This window comes from Periophthalmus magnuspinnatus, chromosome 7 (genome assembly GCF_009829125.3).
Source record: "Periophthalmus magnuspinnatus isolate fPerMag1 chromosome 7, fPerMag1.2.pri, whole genome shotgun sequence".
Classification (NCBI taxonomy): domain Eukaryota; kingdom Metazoa; phylum Chordata; class Actinopteri; order Gobiiformes; family Gobiidae; genus Periophthalmus; species Periophthalmus magnuspinnatus.
In genome coordinates, this window is record NC_047132.1 from 22,991,303 (window position 1) to 23,012,476 (window position 21,174).

The 21,174-nt window shown below is 39.2% G+C and overlaps 1 protein-coding gene across 1 annotated transcript in view; it reads right to left on the bottom strand.

Moving 5' to 3' along the window:
• The window catches only part of LOC117373903 (metabotropic glutamate receptor 7-like), a 90,196-nt gene extending 69,516 nt beyond the window's left edge, over positions 1-20,680 (bottom strand). Inside the window, exon 1 of the mRNA XM_033970024.2 lies at positions 19,664-20,680. Within this exon, the coding sequence (XP_033825915.2) occupies positions 19,664-20,149 (486 nt within the window). The 5' untranslated portion in view covers positions 20,150-20,680. The remainder of the gene's footprint in view (positions 1-19,663) is intronic.
• Between the last annotated feature and the right edge of the window lie 494 nt (positions 20,681-21,174).

A 21,174-nucleotide genomic window follows, 5' to 3' on the forward strand; every position in this document is an offset into this window, starting at 1 on the left:
AGGGATTTCACTTATTTATGGGCAAGGAGCAAAGTAAGCATATCTAAAAACATAAAAACAAATTTGTAAATGACATGTTTCATATGAACAGATATTATATAATTTAATAATAATAAATCATTTGATTTGATGATTGGAAGTGGTAAGAGCATTTGTCTTGCACAATATGCTAGGAATCTTTACCACCTTTTTTTCCAATGCATTTGCAGTGAGCAGAACAAAATGTTTGGGGAGCCAGATATGTGCTGGCTTTGCAATCTCTGCAGTGCTGCCTCTTAGACTTGCTTAAGAACACTAAGTACAGCACCAACACCTGTTTGCAAATCTCTCCAAAACCCACATTCATCTTCGCCTATAGAGACTGTGCACATGACTAAATATTTCTCCTCTTAAGGCGTTTCAATGGAGCAGCCTAATGTGCATCCTGCTGTAGTGTTTGCAGGGCTGTGGGGAGAGGAAGCCAGAGACCTCTACAGTGAAATTTATGCAGAGCTGATGTTCTTATGTTACCCCAAACCGCCACATTGAGCCGCTTAAACTGCCATTCACAATACAATCTTTAGCCGGGGAAAAACGGCATAACAACAAAGAACATTATAATCTAGAAAATAGACAATAAAACCCAGAAAGAGGCAGTCTTATGGAGGCACACTGAAATAAAATGGAAGTATAATGAATAAACAAACTATCAAATTTGAAAATGCAATGGCTTCAAATTATAAAGTAACAGATTGAACACTCAAAGTTATGAAACATGACAAAATAACCACGTTGAAAGACAAAGAGGGAGCAGAATAGCAATGAACGAAATTGCCCAGAATGCTTCGGGAGTTTGAGGAGAACACCAATGCAGGTTTTAATTGTATATAAACACTTTAGACGGGAAGATTAGCTACACATCCTTTGGTTGCAATGTAATCATGAATAAATTGTGAGTTGTTACAGGCTAAAATGGCAAACATTAGCTTACTTTAGCTTGGATGAATAAATAATAGCTGTATATGTAAGGCAAATAGAGCTGGCACAATTCACTATAACTTATTTATGTGATAGAAAAATATATTTGCTGAACAGCTATAGATACTTTTACTCTTTACGTAAATATTGTGGTACATATGGCATGCTACTATTGCCTCCACTGTGGTATGGAAGTCTAGAATAAGTGGAGAACAACGTTACACCTTTTAACAAGCAAATTTAACATTACAGTGCTAGTAAAATAATAAAGCCAGTCCTTCCCTGATGAGAATACTGGGGATATTCGATCAAATCCTTTTGATAGGTCATAGCCCAATCATCATGTACGATAACAGGAAACAGTGAAAGTGATATAAAGTTATATTTAAAGGGTTAGTGGCTATGGAGAAGTTTCAGACATTCAAGTCTTGCATCACAGTCCCAATCAGACCTGTGTCTCTGAATTTTTATCCCTCAGTTTCTTTGGTCACAATGACAAACTCTAATTGAACTGGTTACGTCAGCCTCAGAACCAGACTGATCGGTAAAGTTAGCTCATGGCTCTATGTGGATCTAACCTTGAGAGTTTAATTCAAGGCTGTGGCGACGCAGAGCTGGTGGCGAAAGCACGGTCCCCATTTATTCTTTTGTCTAGACAGCGGTGATCAGAGCAGCCTTCAGGACCCCACACCGCTCTGCAGGAAATAAAACTACCGCAGCAGCTATTCAAAAAGATTGGACTGCCAAAATGAGATTTACATTGGTATTATGTCAGGCAGTTAACACTAAAAAAATGAGCTTTTCCCACAAAGCGACTCACTTAAGATATGCTTAAAATGCACTTTTGAACATTGGCATTCAGAGCATACAAGATGCTAAAAGTTAACAGAAGGAGAGGCAGAATTCATATAGATCTCCAATGCAACTGTCACTGCTGGAAGTAACCACTCAAAATAAAGTTCAACAACCTCAACAAGTTCCATTAAGATCAAATCTGTTCTCAAAAAGAGAAAAATGTGGGAAATAAAAATGCTAAAATAAATGTTTTCTTGATAGTATTTCTTCAGAATTACCAACACATTTGACAAAACATTCAATTATTTTCTTCAATCAAAACACAATTTTACCCCAGAGCAGAACTTCTTTCGTAACATTGGGACAAGTAGTTCATACAGTATGAAAACACAGAGAAAAATGTAATACATTTGGTATTTGTAACTGATCATTCGCCATTAGCCAGTTGTTCTGCTCAAAAAAAAAGTATCAGTAATAGACATTTAACTGTGTACTAAGCACTTCAAATATGTTGTTATCCCTTGACGTTCTTAATGAGTTCTTAATTAACTGAGCGTGGAGAAGTCTTTGAAGATGTGGTGAAATCCCTCAGATCAACATTTAACTAATTTTGCCACATTAGGATTTGTGTTGATGTAGCGAGGATGTTTTAAACGTTAGTGTGAATTACAGTGTAAAACAGGTGGGGCTTAGTACAAGTAACTGGGGGAAAAGGTGTGATGTTTACTGCACCTGGGAGATAAAAGTGTTGACAGTGATCTCACATCTGGTGTCCGAGTGACCTTTGACTCCTGCTTCTCTCCATGCTATGCTTTATAGTGCATTACAGTGTATGAAAGGACAGTAGCTGGGGCCAACTCTACAATAAACAAAGGAAAGAGAGCAGTAGATGATATTATTCAATGTCTTGTACAATCTTTTCTGATTTAAACCCTCAATTCTAAGTCAGACGTGTTGCCCTGCACTGCACTGCACTAGGACTGCAAGATAAACTGCAAACCAACTGAAATCGCAATTTGAGCGGATACAATTAGCAAATCACAAAGGCTGCAGTTTCTGAAGTACCATAATTTGCTCCACAAATAACAAAATAGCCTTATTCTGCATAAAAACTGCTAACTATGTCGTTTATATCTGTATAAACATGTTCTGAAATGTGATTCTTGTATTAGTCAGTTCATATTCTAGTTTGTCTATTCTTTTGGACATGTTTAGATTGTGACCTTTGAACGTGATCCTATTATTAAAACATAAAATGCAAATCTAATCTCAATCCCAATACTTATCAGCAATATTGCATTTAGTTACTTTTCCCAAATTGCCCAGCACTAAGGTCTATCGCTAAAAATGTTTTAAGTAAGTTGTACAATCAAGTTGTTCTGAAAACTTTTTGAATCCACAGTAGAAGGTCAGTTAGTCAGTAGGTACTTACAGTGTTGATGTCAGTGATTTAGCATAAATACATACACTCAGTGCTGTTTAAAAGTTGATATTTATATTGCATAGTTTCTGGCTATCTGAAAAAAACATGTAATTGAAGGTTTTATGGGACAGTGGTCGCACAATGTCAGTGTGTGGTGAGCGAATGAATAATGGACCCATGTAAAGTGCTTTGAGTGTCTATAAAGGAGCTATAGAAAACCCATCCATTACTATGATTACTTTAGCAGAAGATGTTTCCACTCATTTTAGCCTGCTTTTATCTCAGTCCTGCAGTAAAGGCTTATATAGTGTTGTGACATAAAAAATTCTGCAAACTGTCCAGTAGCCAAACTTCAGAAGCTTTCTCTTTCTTTATTGACAAAGCTGCCAGGTCTGAACAAGTGTGGACAGTGTGAGGCAGAGCGCGCTGTAAACAGGCTCGTTCTGACGGAGATCATGATCCATCAGGCCAAGTGTCCGGAGTAATGGAGCGAGGAGATTTATGTGCTTTGTGTATTTGGGAGAAGTTCGCCTCGCATAACTTCCTCTGGCAGAGACGAAGCAGCAGAGGACTGTGCTCAGACATAAGTTTTAGATACAGAATCAGGAATGCACAGCAGATGAATGGACTCCACCAGCTGAGACGAGGACGCTTCGGAGAACTACAAAACAAATGTCACCAACAAAAGTGAATAATAACTGCCCAACATTCATCACTGAGCGTACTATGGGATGGCAAGTGAATGTACCAAATAAACACCTCTGTAAACAGTTAATTTAGTAAAAAGTGTGTAAAAAGTACAACATAAAATGGACACCTTCTGTAAAAATTTTAATTATAAAAAAATTATTTAAATCAGGGTACTTTTGGGAAAAAAAAAGTTTGAGAAGGATTGCTCTACAGTACAAAGAGCAGAAAATCTGATGAAAGAAGCAGCGGTCTGCATTTGAAGCCTAACTTTGAAGAATGTTAAAGTCTTGAAATATGTATTAAAGAATGTGAACCTCAAACAGAGATCATACTGTGCTACTGAGCTGTGAAATGGCCGCCCTGTCAATTCCACGCCACTTACTCTGTGTCAACAAAGCACATGAGTTTAAAAAGTTAGATTTTGTATTTATTGTTCATTTGGAGCACTTTCAGACCCCTGACCTGAGTCTAAATGGCCTCTCTGAATAAAAAGGTGTGCTCTGCTTCCCGCTGTGCCCGGAGGCTGGAAAATTGCCCGCACACTGTGAGCACAATTATGACTAACCACTAGAAACTAAGTTGTTTTAGCCAAGTATTGAGTTTGTATGGAGCCCTGGGGAGTTTCCTCAGCTCCCTCATAACCCCATGGGCCTACACCTTTGCAAGACTTTAAGTGAGTTGTCTGAGAGAAAAAAAAAAACAGAACTCCCAAATGAACATTTATGTCTAAATAGTGACTTTACAGCCCATAAAAGGGTGTAATTGTGTAAGTGGTCTTTTATGAGCATGTTTAAGCATTTAAGCATGTTATAACAGTTGTCTCCAATTTGATTCTGATGACATCAGTAGCGGTGGAGGCAGCATAGAGAGGAGGTGACTGCAGGATACTAAGCTAAAAGAGAGAACTAAACTGTCACCTAACCAAATCTGCAAACTGCTGGAAATTTGTCTAAATACCACATATTTCCAGTTTAGAGGGAAATTCTACAGGCAAATCCACAGCTGTGCCATGGGGTCACCGGTCTCTCCTATTATGGCTAACATATACATGGAACAATTTAAACAGGAGCCATTGGCCTCATTTCCAGGCACTCCACCCACACATTGGTATTGATATGTGGATGACGACTGGACTAAAATCAAAATTCAAGATCTGGAACTCTTTACTGCACATATTAATGCGCTGGATCCAAACATTAAGTTCACACAGGAAGAGGCCAAGGAGAACAAACTGGCCTTCTTAGATTGTGCAGTAACTCTAGGAGAAGACCCACACACACTGACCAATACCTGCTGTTTGATTCACACCATCCACTGCAGCACAAACTCAGAGTTATCCGTACTCTACAACACAGAGCTCAAGTGGTGCCCACAAACACAAAAGGTAAAGTGAAGGAGGAGCAACACATGGAGAAAGCCCTCTCAGCTGGTGGGTATCCAAAATGGGCCTTCAATAGATCTAAGAGAGCTAAAAAACAGGACAACAGGGAATCTGAACCTAGAAGGAAAGATGTAATCATTCCTTACACACCGGTTGTGTCTGAAAAACTTCAGAGAATTTTCAGACAGTAAAAACTAGCCCACCCTAATTACAAAACCCCGAGCCATAAAGTAATGATGTCTATGCCATTCAGGGTAGTGAAAAGTGCAGTGAGGGTTACATTGGAGAAACTAAGCAGCCACTTCATAAGAGGATGCACCAACACTGGTGTGAAAGCTCCTCTGGACCCCAGTCCGCCGTACATCTCCATCTCAAAGCCACTAACCACTCTTTTAGATAGTGCAGGTACAGAAGATAGTGAGGTACAGATTTTAGCCAGAGAAAATAAATGGTTTGGGAGGAGAGTTTAAGAAGCTATTTTTGTTAGGAAAGACAATTCTTCCTTAAACAGGAATGGAGGCCTTAGACATCATCCCCCATCTATAACTCCATCCTCAGACCCAGACCAGGAGAAAAATAGCAGCAAAACATCTTCACCCCTACAACAATTTGTCCAGTTGACAGATTTAAACTTCGTCTTTTGCTATGGATCAGACCTGGACGACCGAGGGGTTACACGGGCATGTCATAACAGTGTTCATCGTTAACTTACCTGTATTTTGAGTGATTCATGCAGGGTTGGGTTATCCTACACTGTCCTGCTGAGAAAATTGATGGTTTCACCTACCCCCACTGCTCTATACTTCCTTGTGATTATTCCAAAAATTCAGACTCAGACATGTAGGGTTCAAAACGTCACGTAGTCATTTATCATCAAAAAAACAAGTACTTAAAAATCTGCTGCTTGTTATGGTGAAATGCCACCTGCTTCTATTATTAATCTGTTTTAAGCCAATAGTACAGTTTACAATGTGAAATATTGATCTAGATGTTATAGTTTCATACTAAATACTTAAAAATGCACAAAGTTTTATGTATTGTTTCACTTATTGACATGCAGCTTTACATAATTTGACAAATTTATCCTCGAGTTCTAAATCTCTGTAGCACTGAGCCAAATGGGAAGACAAAATGGCCTGTGTGTAATTGGCTAGAGCTGCACACAGCTGGGTGTCTTCCCAAATCACTAACTAACCCATTGCCAAATATTACATCTGATGGACCTTTGGCCTGGGTATTGACAGAATCAGGCATCTGTATGCATAATCCAATGATAAATTACATTCTATTGATTTGGCCTATGGTCAGGCATGCACTCCCACATTAGTCTCACAGTTAAAACGACAGCACATCCTATCATTGACACTCCTGCACACCAGTCAATTGTAGTTAAAGCAGGTCTAAAAGAGAATAGCCTTGCTTATTTGCAAACTGTCAGACTGATTGACAGCTTTTTCCGAATCGATACAACTGCGGATACCTTTCAGAATGCAAAAGTAGATGTGCACCAAATAATACTTCAAATATTACTCTTATAAAATGTACAAAGAAAGTACATTGTTCAAAGATATTTGTAAGCTTCCACCAATGTTAGACTTGCATTTTCCAGCCCAGCCATTTTAAAAGTATTCTATTTTTACTGTATGTACTACACACTTCAAGTCTTTGATGGAGACTGCATATTTACACAGTTTTTATACAGTCAACCAGATAAAAATAAATGCAATTTATGGAGACTTAAAATTGAATTTCATGCAAAAAAATGTACCTGTTTTAACACACTTGAGGCTATTCAAGCACATAACTGATCTCCCATTTAAAGGGTCATATACAATGCTGCTCGGTATTATAGCTCTACAGTCTGTTGTTACCTCCCGTTTGGCACTTCAGGGCCTTGGAGTAATAAGAAGTGAAGGACAAGAAATGAATCCTTGTGACAGTCCATATGTGTGTGAGAAAGCTCTATGCCTGTAAAGAGTGTCACAGTGTGTCATAGATGAATACAAAGGAACACGGCGTGCAATAAGACTTAGCCAAGCATAATGTGAAATGGATCCTACTGCGTCACTTGCCAGGGTGTATATTCTTCTGTTCCTTTCAGCTGTTTCCTTTCAGGGATAGCCACAACCATCAAACCATATCCATCACTGTCGCACCCAACTTCCTGTCCTCGTTCACAACATCCGCAGATCTCCTCTTTGTTTTTCCTTTAGGCTTCCTATGCCTGGCAACTCAAATAACATCACAATGGAGTTTCAAAAGCAGCTAATATTGTACGGTCATGATGTTTTTAGTGACTGACAGTAATTTGACTACACATACACGAAATAAGAGCTACTCAGCTAACAGTGTTTCTCAAATTGTGGTACATGTATCACTGGTGGAATGTGGGCTGTCTCTGATGGCACATGTGGTCCTGTGCAGTGTTTGTTTATTATAGAGACAAGTCTATTCATGTTTATTGTCCTGCTTTGGGTTAATCTTTAAAGCAGATCTTTTCTGCAAAATTGTCTTAGTTATAATTGTTTCATCTAGTGATTCGTGCATGTGTGAGCCATTTAATCACTTATTTCCAAGACGCCATATTGCTAATCAACCTCCCTTTTCAATGCCACCGGCATACGCCCACTGCTCTCTATTTACGTCATTCTCCAATTTTCTTTTCTTAATCAGTGATACGCGTAGGTTTTGGCAGCATGGTGTAGTCATTTTGGTACAAATGAAAAAAATCTGCTACTCGCTAGCGTGATCTGCAGCTATCTAGAGAAGGTGCCGCCAGCTACACGGCTCTTTGTTGTGATGACGTTTATGGCGACATCAGCTTCCATTGGATACAGCAGTTTTTTAAAGCATAAATCAGCGGATTTGTTTCTTTTATTAAGTTGTTGAGTAGATGAATATCGCAATTTAAAATGTGCAAATTATAACATAATGATCCAGAGGTGTCATAGATTATAACTATTGTAAACACAACGACAATAGGTCTTCTTTAATGAAAAGTAAATTCCAGCTTTAGATGTGGCAGTACTCCAAAAGTCACATAGTTTGTAGTACATTTTCTGCAAAATAATTGTTTTTTCATGAGCTCTTAGGTAGTTGTAGTCTTGTGAGCTTTTGCCACACCCCCTTTGTAGTACACTAATCGATCAGCAGAACATCTTTAGTGGACTAAGTGTTTATTTAGTCGACTAGAGCTCTATTGCTTATTAGTGTTCAGACTATATTAAGACTATTAGATTGTGCCATCTCTAAAATGGGAAAGAATAATGCTCTTGTTACAAAAGTCTAGCAATAATGGAGAAAAATTTGATAAAACTGAAATATAAATAGGTGTTTCTTTGCTCCATGACCTGCCTGTTTAAATGATAGCCCACCTGGTCAGGGTACTGGTCTCCTGGGATTATGTGATGTGTGAGCGTGCAGTGTGCTGATGCAGGGCTAACCTTGCATGTTACCTGAACACACTACACAAAGACACACAAAAAAGAACAAAAGCATTTCTTTAGTTTTGTTGGCCCACTTTACTCATTCATGCGGTGGCGGCTTTTATGTGAGGAGAGGAAAAGTAGATGTGTCGGATTAGCTTTAAGTGTAGTATCGTTTTTAAGGAGTCACATAAGGTAAAGTGAGATAAAACCACAACAAACGCTGCAAAGACTAACCTACAGAACACAGCTCCCTTTGAAGAACCCCATACTCCACAATAAAGTACTTATGTAACTAATTCATTAACTGATTCGGCAGGATTAATGAAAGCCCTTTTTCAACAATGTTATACTGGACAAAAAAGGAGTAAGCTGAGTTTTCCACTTGAAAATAGCTTTGATTTGAAGTGAGCTAAAAGCAGACAAGTAGCAGTTCATAGTTTGCGACTTATATCGTCTGAAAAACATGAAAAACAAAACTGGTTTCTTTGAATGGTTTGCAGCAGGACAACTTATTCCTTCTTTCCTTATTCTTAGCATCCTCATTTTAACATTAGAGCTGCAGCATTACTTACTGTAGTACATTATTTATGAGTTTATATTCCAAAATATTTGTACTGGGGCAAAAAATTGTACTACATGAAAATCAGGCTCTTTTAATGCAAAGACTTTTTTTTTTAAGTGATAAAAAATCTGTTTGTGTTGATTATTGTAATATATTTTAAAAATTTATCTTTCCTTGCTGTGCTGTGAGTTTCATATTATTTACTTTTACTCCAGATGCTCTTCCTGATGCAAACCTTTAGTTAGTTTGCAATATCTCAGTACCGCATCTACTTACTTAACTATACTTGACTCACTTGACCACTATGATGCATTATTTTCTATTATATTCACCACTCTTGTTTTTGCTGCTATGACGCGCCTCATCAGACACTTCCTGCAGAGACATCTGGGAGAGTTTTTGGTGTGGAGGATGAGTAAGACACCAGCATCGAGATCCAAAAGCAGCCTCCTGCCTCTCCACTCATCCCTGTAAGAAGGTCGGACATAATGGGGTTTCCTGCTCCTCAGCTCCTTCTGCTCAACAACACAAACGCCATTCAGAAAACTTCCATCACAGTCTGAACATAGAGGCCTTCACAGACATGACCGTGCCCCATTTTACACTTGTACAGACAGCGTGTTGTGAAGGAAGAGCACCCTGACCTAGTGTGAACAGGGCTAAGCTTTTAAGCACTTGGCCTCATCCCCCTTTTAGTGTGGGCTAAAAACTTGACTCGAGTAATCGCAAGTGTCAGAATATCTTTAAATACAAAGTGGCAATGAATTATAGCCTGAACATTCGCCTTTGTCTTGCCAGTAAATTGACCTTACAGCGGTGTGCAAAAGTTTTAGTGAGGTGTGAAAAATGGTGTCAGTGAGGAGGACATTTTTGTTATGAAATGTCCCTCTAAGGTTGGTAATGGGACAAGGGCAACATGATCCATTTTGCTGTGGATCCAGATAAGTGTCGTAAGCATTTTAAGAGGCAGTGTTTTAAGGGATTCTTGACCACTCATAGTTTAGTTTTAGTGGATTCTATACCATTCTGTGATATAGGATTTGAGACTAAATGGAAAGCACATTAATCCCTGAATTTAAAGCTTCAAAATGGGTTTCAGAATGATGAAAAATAAGAAATGTTGCCATAGGAGTGAATAATAATAATAATAATAATAATAATAATAATAATAATAATAATAATAATAATAATAATAATAACAATAATAACAATAATATATCAATACTAACTATTATATTATTATTAGTAGTAGTATTATTAGTAGTATTATTATTTAATCTGTCATTTAAACGGTCATATGTCTTCATAATGGTGCCCTTAAGAGAAAAAGGGGTCAGTGTTTTTTTGTATATAGATAACCTCCTGTTATTCTAAGACTTTCTCAGATGCTGTTTGATGCTCTCGGTGAGTCAGATAGGCCATACATTTTATAACAAAGCTTCCTGAATTAGCCTGGAGCCACAATTTGGATGTCTCCTTTCACCATTCATTTACACAGGTCTGTGTGATGATGATATATACTCTCCTCCCTCCTACATTAGGAAAAGCCTCTGGGAATAGCAGCACCTTAATATGAGGTGTGCATGCTTTCTTCTGCCCCCCTGTGGCAGGAGGCTGACCTTTCGACCTCACATCACGAACAATGACAACATGTCAGACAGACATGATATATATTTTATTCATTGGATTAATACTGCAATAGCTGCCTACATTGTGCTGTGTATTTGTGTAGGGACTACCCTCTCCAACCTCTTAAAATCCAAATAGAAAGTGTAAAAACAGGAAAGGTGAATACTTTAACAAGACAGCAACTTGTCGGTATCTGAAAATTGTCTGTACTTTGTGAGTTTTTTCTAAAAAGGCAATTTAAACCAAAACAAATTTCATGCACTGTTGGCACAGTCATCCCAGAATCCATTTTGTAAGAGAGTCTAAATTAGTCATAAAAACACTAGCATGAAGTCTTTGCGCGCTACTGGCATACAAGGAGCACATCAACAAATGTTTTTCATTATTTGAAACACTTTATTCAATTTAATTGTGGTGATCATGCAATTCAATGAATAGTCACATATAGTCACATATAGGGGTAATAAGCCATTTTCAACTTTCTGCATGTCTGATATCTGAATATATAACAAAGGCTAGTTTCAGGGAGGGTATCCAGTGTAACATCTGTGCCAGCTCAATGCACAGAGGCAGATGATTTTCGGTAGAAAAGTAAAGGGGTTAAAGTTTAAATTATGGTAAACTACAACCCCTACAAACCCAAAGATCGTGTTGATAGAAAAATAATTGTATGTATGCTTGTGAAATCTGTTCAATTCAGTGACACTGCTATGAAAATGTTCACCCAAAATTCTTGAAAATGAAAGGTACTAAATGACAAATAAATTGAATTGCGTGTTGTGGCCAATCAGCTGTCTCCCTGACCTGTCCTGCATTGTAGTAGACAGGTGACGCGACCTCGGCTCCTGCTCCTATTGATTGAGAGTGGTTTGTTTGTATAAGGCGTGAGGCAGGAAGGATCCTCGTCAAGTGTTTGGCAATGAGAACAAGGACAGAGGCAAGACATAATTAGCTCTGAGATAAAAGGGATACATTTACAACACATGGAGCAGAGCTGTTGATGCTTGCAATACCACAGGCTTACCACTCATGGATTGTGTAGTAGTGAAAAAAAAAAATTCTGTGGGGAATATATGACAACTTCAGTCAATATTAAAGGGACAAATACGTTTTCACAATCCACTGGCATATTTTAGCCTTGGTATTCCTTTATAATGAAAATATGTAGTAATAAAAAGCATGAAATTTCATACAAAAAAAAAAAAAATCTTGTCCGTATCAGCACATGCTGGCTGATTTTTCCCATGTATTTGAGCCAAATCTGCCCAAGTACACATATATAAGTAGCCTTTGAGGTCGAAATATATCTGTTGCATGCTGTAGTATTTATTGGTTTGATAATCCGGAAGTGCACTGTTGTTAGGTTTACCCTCTGGTCTCTTGAGAGCGAAAAAAGCAAATTTGGTGACAAATGAGGATACACTGAAGACATATGGTAAGTTGGAAATAACTCTGGGCCACTACAAAACCTTTCAAATGCACTAGTTCTGTTTTTCACATTTTTAAAACAGTAAAAATCATGCACAGCACCTTTAACTATGCCATTAGCAATTTGTGTCAAATTAAATACTGATATTAGTTTAAAATAATCCTGAATAAAACACTGAGGATAAATTGAATTAAGAGCCCAAAATTGCCAGATATTCACCCCTGAAATATCCCTTTTTAACCATGGTCTGACCTGTCCATAAGTATGTGCCTGATTAAATGCGTGGAATAAAACTCAGCGGGGCTCTTGTCCAAGGCCCCTGGATGAGGATCACTGGACCTCATAATGTATTCAGTGGGTTCACAGGTGTAATAAAACTATAGTGTATGTGCACGTCCCTATTTACGGTCTCATAAAATGCACCCCTCTTGACTTCAGCTTTCTGTAATGTCTACTCAAACAGAATCACACATTGTTTAATTTTTTTCTTTTTTTAAAGTGCTACTAATCCCTACTCGCATTTTGAAAGCTATAGTGTGCTGTTTGTTATTCTTAAGACGAATCACATTTAATATAAATCCTCTTAATCACAAACTATGATGATTCATTCAAGTCTGCAGAAATTGACGGCAATTTTTCTTGCTGCCATAACAAATACTGTGGGTTCTCTGCTCATGCTGTACAAGACACGCATGATAAATTGGTGAATCTAAAATGGTGACATGGTTGTCTGTCTGTGTATGTCGATAAGATTAACTGAAGCGCTGGCTGACTATTGTCCAGAATGTTTCCACTCTAAGGTTTGTTGTTGGTTAGACTGTACCCAATTCTTTCTGACGCAATTTAGAATTTTAGAAAGTAAAAATGAATGGTACGACAACCACCAATAAACATACTGAATACACCATCATCGTCATGCACATCCTGTTACTGATTAATGACTTGATGATTTGAAATTGTGATGGGGTGATTGATCAGGGTCAGTTTGCATGTTTCCTCTCGCTGACTCAGACAAGCTGCCATTGCTCAAACCACTTGTGATTTTTCTACTGTGCACTAGCGATATTTTCTTGGGATTGAATGAACTAATTGGGGCCACACGGTAAAAGCCAATTAGTGAATGATGGAATGAAAATATAACAGAAAGCCACTGGTGACGAGCTGGAGACATGTAAGGCTGTCCAGAGCCCATTCTTTAAGTCTTAACAAACACATTCATTACGTCTGTGGGCGTCTACTTAGAGGAGGCATACTTGACAAACCAAGCTACCCAATTAGTATGAACATGATCATATATAGCAGAACCAGTGACAGATGCTGTAGGCTTAAAATAGTACTCTAATGGGGGTTTGTTTGTTTAAAGATGAACTGATATAAAAAGAAGCAGGTATAGATCCATTTAATTCAAACTTGCACTCTTGGCTTTCACCAGCAACAGGCTGGGTGATACATCAGTGTAGCCATTCAGTAAGGTTGAACTACAGCAGCTGGATTTAAAACATACACAGTAGTTCAACTTAAAAAAGTAAAACAGGTACTCTAGGAGAATATACACAGTGGACCACGGAAAACATCACAACAATTTGTTTCCTTATAGGTACTTCCATGTCTCACTGGAGACTTGAATAACAAGTTACAGCCTTGGGCAGAATAGATCTTTGACAATGGCCAGCTGTGTAGCTTATTAGAGACATGCACACAGAGACAAGTCAAGTTCTCTATTTAGCCCAATTAAGATTCACATCATGAACTGTGAACATGGATTACAGATCAGCCCTTTGCGGACCGATTGTACCTGAAAAACGCTATGTAAAAGCAGAGCACACTTACCAGGAGCTGCGATCCCAAGACACAGCGACAAGATGGAGTTCGCCTGCATTCAATTGTGACTTAACCCTCAGTCTTCTGCAAAAGGAGATGCAACCGAGAATGTCACACGGCACTTCCCGATGTAAATGTCAAACGGATAAAAATCAATTTCATGATTCATTCAGAGGCCAGTACTTTCAGAACGCACAAACTTTACCATCCTTTTAAGGTGCTATACCACTCTCTGTGAATAATAATACACATTTGGTAACAAAGGCATACATAAAAACAAGTGCTGTTTCAACTATTTCTGTATAAGACATCCATCTATCCATTTTCTTCTGCTTATCAAGGGACGGTGGTTTAAGCAGGGACTCGCAGATTTCCATCACCCCAGACACTTCCTCCAGCTGCTCTGGTGGGATCCCAAGGCATTCCCAGCCCAGCCAAGATATAAAATAAAAAGTCTAAAATAAAGGTTTTAACAAAAGATTGAGTTTCAAACCAGCATATAAGGATCATAACATGGGAGTAACTAAAATCATAGAAGTTATGGCACAGCAAAACTTATATTCTATGGCAAGTGTAGTAGACAGATCTCATTACTAAACATCTCCAGGAAACAACAATCACAAACTCTGGCCGGATTGATTACTTTTTTTTTAACTTTCGTCGCATTGTTGCTTCTCATTTTCAACGCAGCATGAAAGGCAGAGAAATAAAAACATCTTAGTGGCAAATCGCCTCACCATGGAAACAGTATCGATCAACTCTTGTGGGTCGTCTGAAAAATCTATTCCTCATGTCAGCTTCCCAGCATAAACCGTTCACTAGCTATGCTCCCATCCTCGACAGACACGCCATTCTTAGTCAACGGGGCAATGAATATCCACAATCACTATTTAGCCTCCCTGATGAGCCAGTTATCATCGCAGGGGGGAGGGCGAGATGAACTGATGAACTGAGAGAGAGAGAGAAAGAAAGAGAGAGAGGGAGAGGTCAGTGTCTGGAAGTCTGAAAGTCTAAGTCCATTGAAGTGCTGAGGAAGATAAGGCAGTGTAATTGAAATCGACATGAAGCTTAAAACTTTGAATGGGGCTTAATGGATGAGGTGGCAGCAGTGCAAAAAGTTGAATATAACAAACACAACAATATTTGAAAAATAATAAAATAAAATAGGTTTGAAAATGTGGGAGAAAGTATCATGGCAATACACTATGTAACTTTTCCGGGGGAGGTTTTTCTAGGCCTGTCATGATAACAAATTTTGAAGCGCCATATATTGGTCCAGAGATATACTGGTATAAATGATAATACTGAAACTACTTTATGCAAATGACACAATAACAATAATGCAAGATAATCCCAGTAAACCATTTCTTTAATAGACAATATCATTAAAAGGCCTGAGCCATGATAAGTGGATATAGTATTTATCATGACAGGTCTAGGTTCTTCCACCTGCTTGTCTCCGTGGAGATGATATTGTTTTGTCTGTAAAGTTTCCCACAATCAACATATTTCACTCTATGTAAAGGGTAAGTTACAGATCAGATGTGTGGAGAATGCTGGTTTTCAATGTATTTTGCAAGATCAATAATGTTAATGCCATATTGTGAAACACCATATATGTAGGTGACATATTCCCAACAGAAAATGACATAGTGCACCTTGATTTTTCGCGATAATAGATGCCACAAAGTTCAAACTGTCTGCGATCATCTTGTATCTAATCAATAATCATTTGTAGCATGTCAAATTACCTATCTCAATTAATATACTTGTTTTATCGCTACCATAATCCCTGCCGCTGATATCAACCATCACAAATACCATCGATAAAATGGCAAAATATATTTCTTATAATCAAAGACTGTGGATTATTGTTCAATAATTAGGGCAGGAGTAATCAAGCTCTCCTGACCGCGGGGCAGTAGAAATTGCTTCCAGTTGGCAGCTGAAACATCTCGATTTGAAAAACATCCAATACCTTTGAAACCTTTTCTACTATTCATCAATAATAACATTTGGTTTTTACACTATGTCCCAAAAGCTCTTTCAAAGTCTATCATTAAAGGGTTTAAATAGACAAAACAACACTTGACAAAATGCCAAACAAAGCAGACAAATTGTTTTGTAGAATTCCCTGACAGCAGCTGATTAAGTCATTGAGGTGCACTTTCCAGCATTTGACATTTGTGACTTCAGACAAGGTTTGACTGATCAGTGGTGTTTTTGTCTGGCTGTAGTCTCATAATCTCCAACATGTAGAAAATCAAACACTGAAAGACTAATGATTGTACAACGGCTGGGAGCTCTCACTCGTGCTGTTTATTGATTATTCAGTGTCATGCAGCCTCACGTCTTATTTATCGCATCATTATCAATACTTTCATCGCTGTTTGGAAAAATATGCTGGCTCAAGGGCAAATGGGTTTACAGCAGAGCACGATTTTATCTATCCTCCCGTGGATAGACTGCACTGATTAGATCCTGGTCTCCGGCGACGGGAAGATATGCACAGTGAGTGGCAGTGCTAATGCAGGACGCGGCTTCATGACAACTGCTGTCAATCTGCACACATCTCAAGGAGCGCTAACAGCATGCTAGCACACAACACCTACTCTCTTGCTGGCTTAACACTTGAGATGCCATTGAAAAGGGATAACACACAAAGTAGCTATATTCCCTTGGTCTAAAAAACCTTGACTTGAGTATTTTTAGTGGGTGTCACTAGCTATACTTGATTTTTACTGTTTTACTGGGTCCTAAGGCATTCCTGAGATCCTAATTATTCATCATGATTTGTTTATAAGTACGTAAACCTGTCACAATAAATACTATATCAATTTATCTTTCAATACATGACATATGGAACTATACTTTCTGGGGCCAAGTACTTTTTCCCTCCAGTAATGGGAAAAGTTGGTTATTTTTTTGTGCTATGATGAGATTTGAGCTGTAGCGTGTTGAAATGAACGAACTTCTGTGACTCATTATAAATGCAAACTACTATGTAAGTGTTGCATTCTGTTATTCATTTTAGTGAATTTATGAATTTTTGTGTATAATTTTGCTTTATGGTTTGGTTTCAGTATTGTCTGTATATACTTCGGCAAAATATATCGCACTTCAAAATTTGTTTCCCAACTTTCAGAATCCAGAATGGAGAAGAAGATAAAGAAGATAAAGTTTTATAATATATCTGTACTGGATAAACCCTTTACTTTACAACATGAAAAGAATGACACTCTTGAAATTACGCTTGTATGTCTGACAATGACTGTTCTTCTTACAATACATACAAAACAACATATGAACATAAAAAGGGTAGCAATAGTGTGAGCCCCTTTCAAAGCAACGGCCTTACAATAGAAAGAACACAATGTCTAGACCTTTACGCACTCAGACAGTTGTAAAGTATCTTCTCAAACTTAAAAAAATAAAACTTTGGTGTGTGATGTTAGTGTCTTTCATCTATTCTACACAGATCTCAAGATTGCTAACAGCATGCTATATCAGACAGGAAACTCACTCACAATTGGAGACTTGGGAATATGGAGTATAAGCTATAGAAAAAAAAACAAAAAAAAACAACCCCTGGGACCATCTAGCTTCACAAGTTCATATTGTCGGGGAAAATGTGTGGTTCAAGTTAGCGGACCTCTGTTCTGGGATGTATTCATTATGGAAAAGCAGACGCACAGTGCCCATCCCAGAACATCCTGTCAAATATCTTAACATAAGCTTCCATAACTCTTATAATTTTCACACCTCCCTCATTTTGTTCTTGTACCAGAACAGAAAGCACTTAAACGTTACTCTATACTCTATACACATAATGCATAATGGAACCACCAAACCTCAGAGGAGATAAAACCATGAGAGAAAAGAAAAGAAAGCCGGGTCACTAAAAGCATGTTAAGTACTTTGCTCTTGCACTTGCAGTTAAACAGCTCCTCCAAGCCAAAGCAATGGTCAGCTTAATTGAACAACACACCAAACGACACGACTGTGAGTTACAACCTCCAACCACAAATCATTAAGACCATCATCACCATCAGTTTGCTGGATTCTCCTCACACCCAAGAGCACTCTACTCGTTTACTGGAGCTGAGCAATATTGTAAATGTGTTGTTAGAGCCATGTATGTAGCAACACAAATTAAAGCAATTAGCGATGGTCTAGTCTGAATAATCCGCCTATAGTCCTAGTCTTGCCCGTTTTAAAATCAACCCCAATTTGCACCTCACTGCATTCCCCAGTAATTTGTAATTTTGCTTCTTTGAGATGTGTTTTCAATATTTAATGACGTGTACGGGTGCCCTGCTGTCCTCCTCATTCCAATGCAGCAGCAACAGCAGCCGTCGTCAGCTGACTCTACGCCCAAGCGAGAGTGAGAAAGATGTGCTCCCATAAACCCCAGCTATACAGCCTCTTGAAATAACAGGGTGTAAATCCATTCTGTTTAATTGCAGCTATCAAGTTCAATTGGAGTGCTTAAGAGTTAGAAACAAGCTAATTTCCAAAAAAAACAAAACAAAAAAAATAAGTTTTGTTATGTCTACTGAAAAGACCATTCTTAAACCAGCCTCTCTCTCTGACAACCATTCCAGGACAGTTTATTTTATACACCTTCACACTCCTGACGTTACTTATATGAGCTCACAGACCATAAGGAAAAGGCTGAGGGAGGGATAGTAAAATTAAACGATGTGAAATACACATCGTGAGCAATGTCACAGCATTTGTCATACATCACAATTATTGCACTGAATACTAATTTCAGATGAATCAAAACTTTATTATTGCCTTAAATATTACTTCTACAAACTGTATCAGTCTTATTTGTAAAATCCAGCAGCCTAAAATCCCAAATGCCATTACTACGGTCTCTCATTTTTCCAGAGCCTCAGTCCAGGACGTAGAGTCATGAAAACCTGCTCATATATTATCATGTTTTTTTGTGAGGGGGCAGAGCAGTTTGGGGGTGTGATGGTGTGTCAGCCTGTCAATGCATCCAGAGTCCCCCCCCCCCCCACCCCCCACCCACCCACCCACCCTCCCTTCTCCTCCTCCACCACCACCACCCACCTCTACTCCCCTTCCCTTTTCCCAAAGTGCGAGTGGAACAGACGGGAGCTGTTCTTTCAGCACCACCAGGGACAAGCCACAGCGCAGTCAGCTGTCTCCATCCGAGGAGTCAACGGGGAGAGCTCGTGCACATATTAGTCACAGTTATAATAGCAGTAGCGTAGGACATATTTGGACGTGGATAAGCCTCTTAGAACGGGACAGATATCTTTGAATGAAATTTGTCAACCTACAATGTGTAAATAGGGCTATTACAGATCTGTAGGCTACTAATGTCTCAGCTGAAAATCTGTTGTTTAACGAGTTTTTATAGTCAAGTTATATAGGAAACGCATATCTGGTTTGAAATTAAATATAGCTCTACATGCGCATATGTCCTGTGGCGATGGTAGGATTCATATACAGGAATAATCACTCTAGTCTGCTTCTTATTCCTATAGAGACGGTACTATTTTTAAAGACTTGCCTGAAAGAGGCGTAGGATGTTGGCGACCATGATCGATACAGAACTCGCTGATGCTCCAATGACTCCCACTACTTTTTCTGGTTTCACAAAAACCGGTGGCTCTCCGTTTGTGCACCGAACATCAGAAGTGTCTTTCGTGATCAGGGCTTGGACAAAAGTTAATGACTGCTCCAACGCGTATGTATCCCGGGAACAAGTGTCCAGAACCCGTGCGCCAAGGGTGATATTGGGCAATAGTTGATCGTCCTGGTTTATCTGGTCTAAGGCATACATCATTGCCTCGAGACGTTGGATTCCATTCTCTTTCTTTAGGTCCCCACAAGAGATGCCATCAGCCCCCCTCGCGTGCACGGGGAAGAGCCCGCCGAGCGTCAGATGCCCATCTGTCCGTATTGAGTGGGGCGCGTAAGTCTCCTGTGCCAAAGCGTCCAAAAACATTTCCACAAGGCAAAATGCTACCCAAATGAGCCTTAAATATCGAGCCATTGTTGCTTTGAACAAAGAAGACGGACTTAAGAAAAAAAAGCGTCTTAGTATGGAGAAAACGAGTCCATTCTCGTCACCGAAGAGGAGAGTCGACAAGCACGGCTAAGAAAGATTGAGAGAGCTCATGGAGTAAGAGCCGCAGCTTGTTGAATAGTGAGGACGGGGATTCTCTTCCATCACATGCCACATCCATTAGTCAAAACTAACACAATCTCAAAAGCTGGAGCAGGAAAGCGCACAGGCAGCTTTACGCGAGAAGTACAAATATAGACAAAGGGAAGCGAACAAATGATGTAGATGAGCCGGGGCAAAAGGAGGACTACATTCGATGTATGTTAGATTTGGAGACCGGCAGAAGTCGGGGACATTCCTCTTGTTCAGCCCAACTACACCGGGGCACGGTGTGGACCGTCCATCTCTCTCCTACGACGCAGAGCATCTCCAAAATGAAATTAGAAAAGTAAAAGCACGAAATACATCCCAATAAGAGATCCAGCTAATTATTTCGGTTGGTGTCTGTGAGTGAGCCGCCTCACCAGTCGCGTAATACAAAATGAATGAGTCACAGCCAGGGATTCACTGTGCGCGCGGAGTTTGCAGCCCCCTTATCCCTTCTCCTCCAAGCGTCATTTATTTAACCCAGCTGAGAGAGAGAAAGAGAGAGGGAGAGAGAGACAGAGAGGGAGGGAAGAAGAGAGAGGGAGAGAGAGAGAGAAAAAGAGAGAGAGAAAGAGAGAGAGTGAAGGAGAGAGAGAGGGAGAAAGAGACAGAGAGGGAGAAAGTGAGAGGAGAGAGAGAGGGAAGGAGAGAGGGAGGAAGAGAGAGAGAGAAAAAGAGAGAGAGAATGAGAGAGGGAGGGAGAGAGAGACAGAGAAGAAGAGAGGGAGAGGGAAGAAAAGAAAGAGAGAGAGGGAAAGGGAAGGGGGAGAAGAGAGAGAGAGGGAGAGAGCAAGAGGGAGTGAGAAAGAGGGAGAACGAGAGAGGGGGAAGGAGAGAGAGAGAGAGATAGGGATTGAGAGTGAGAG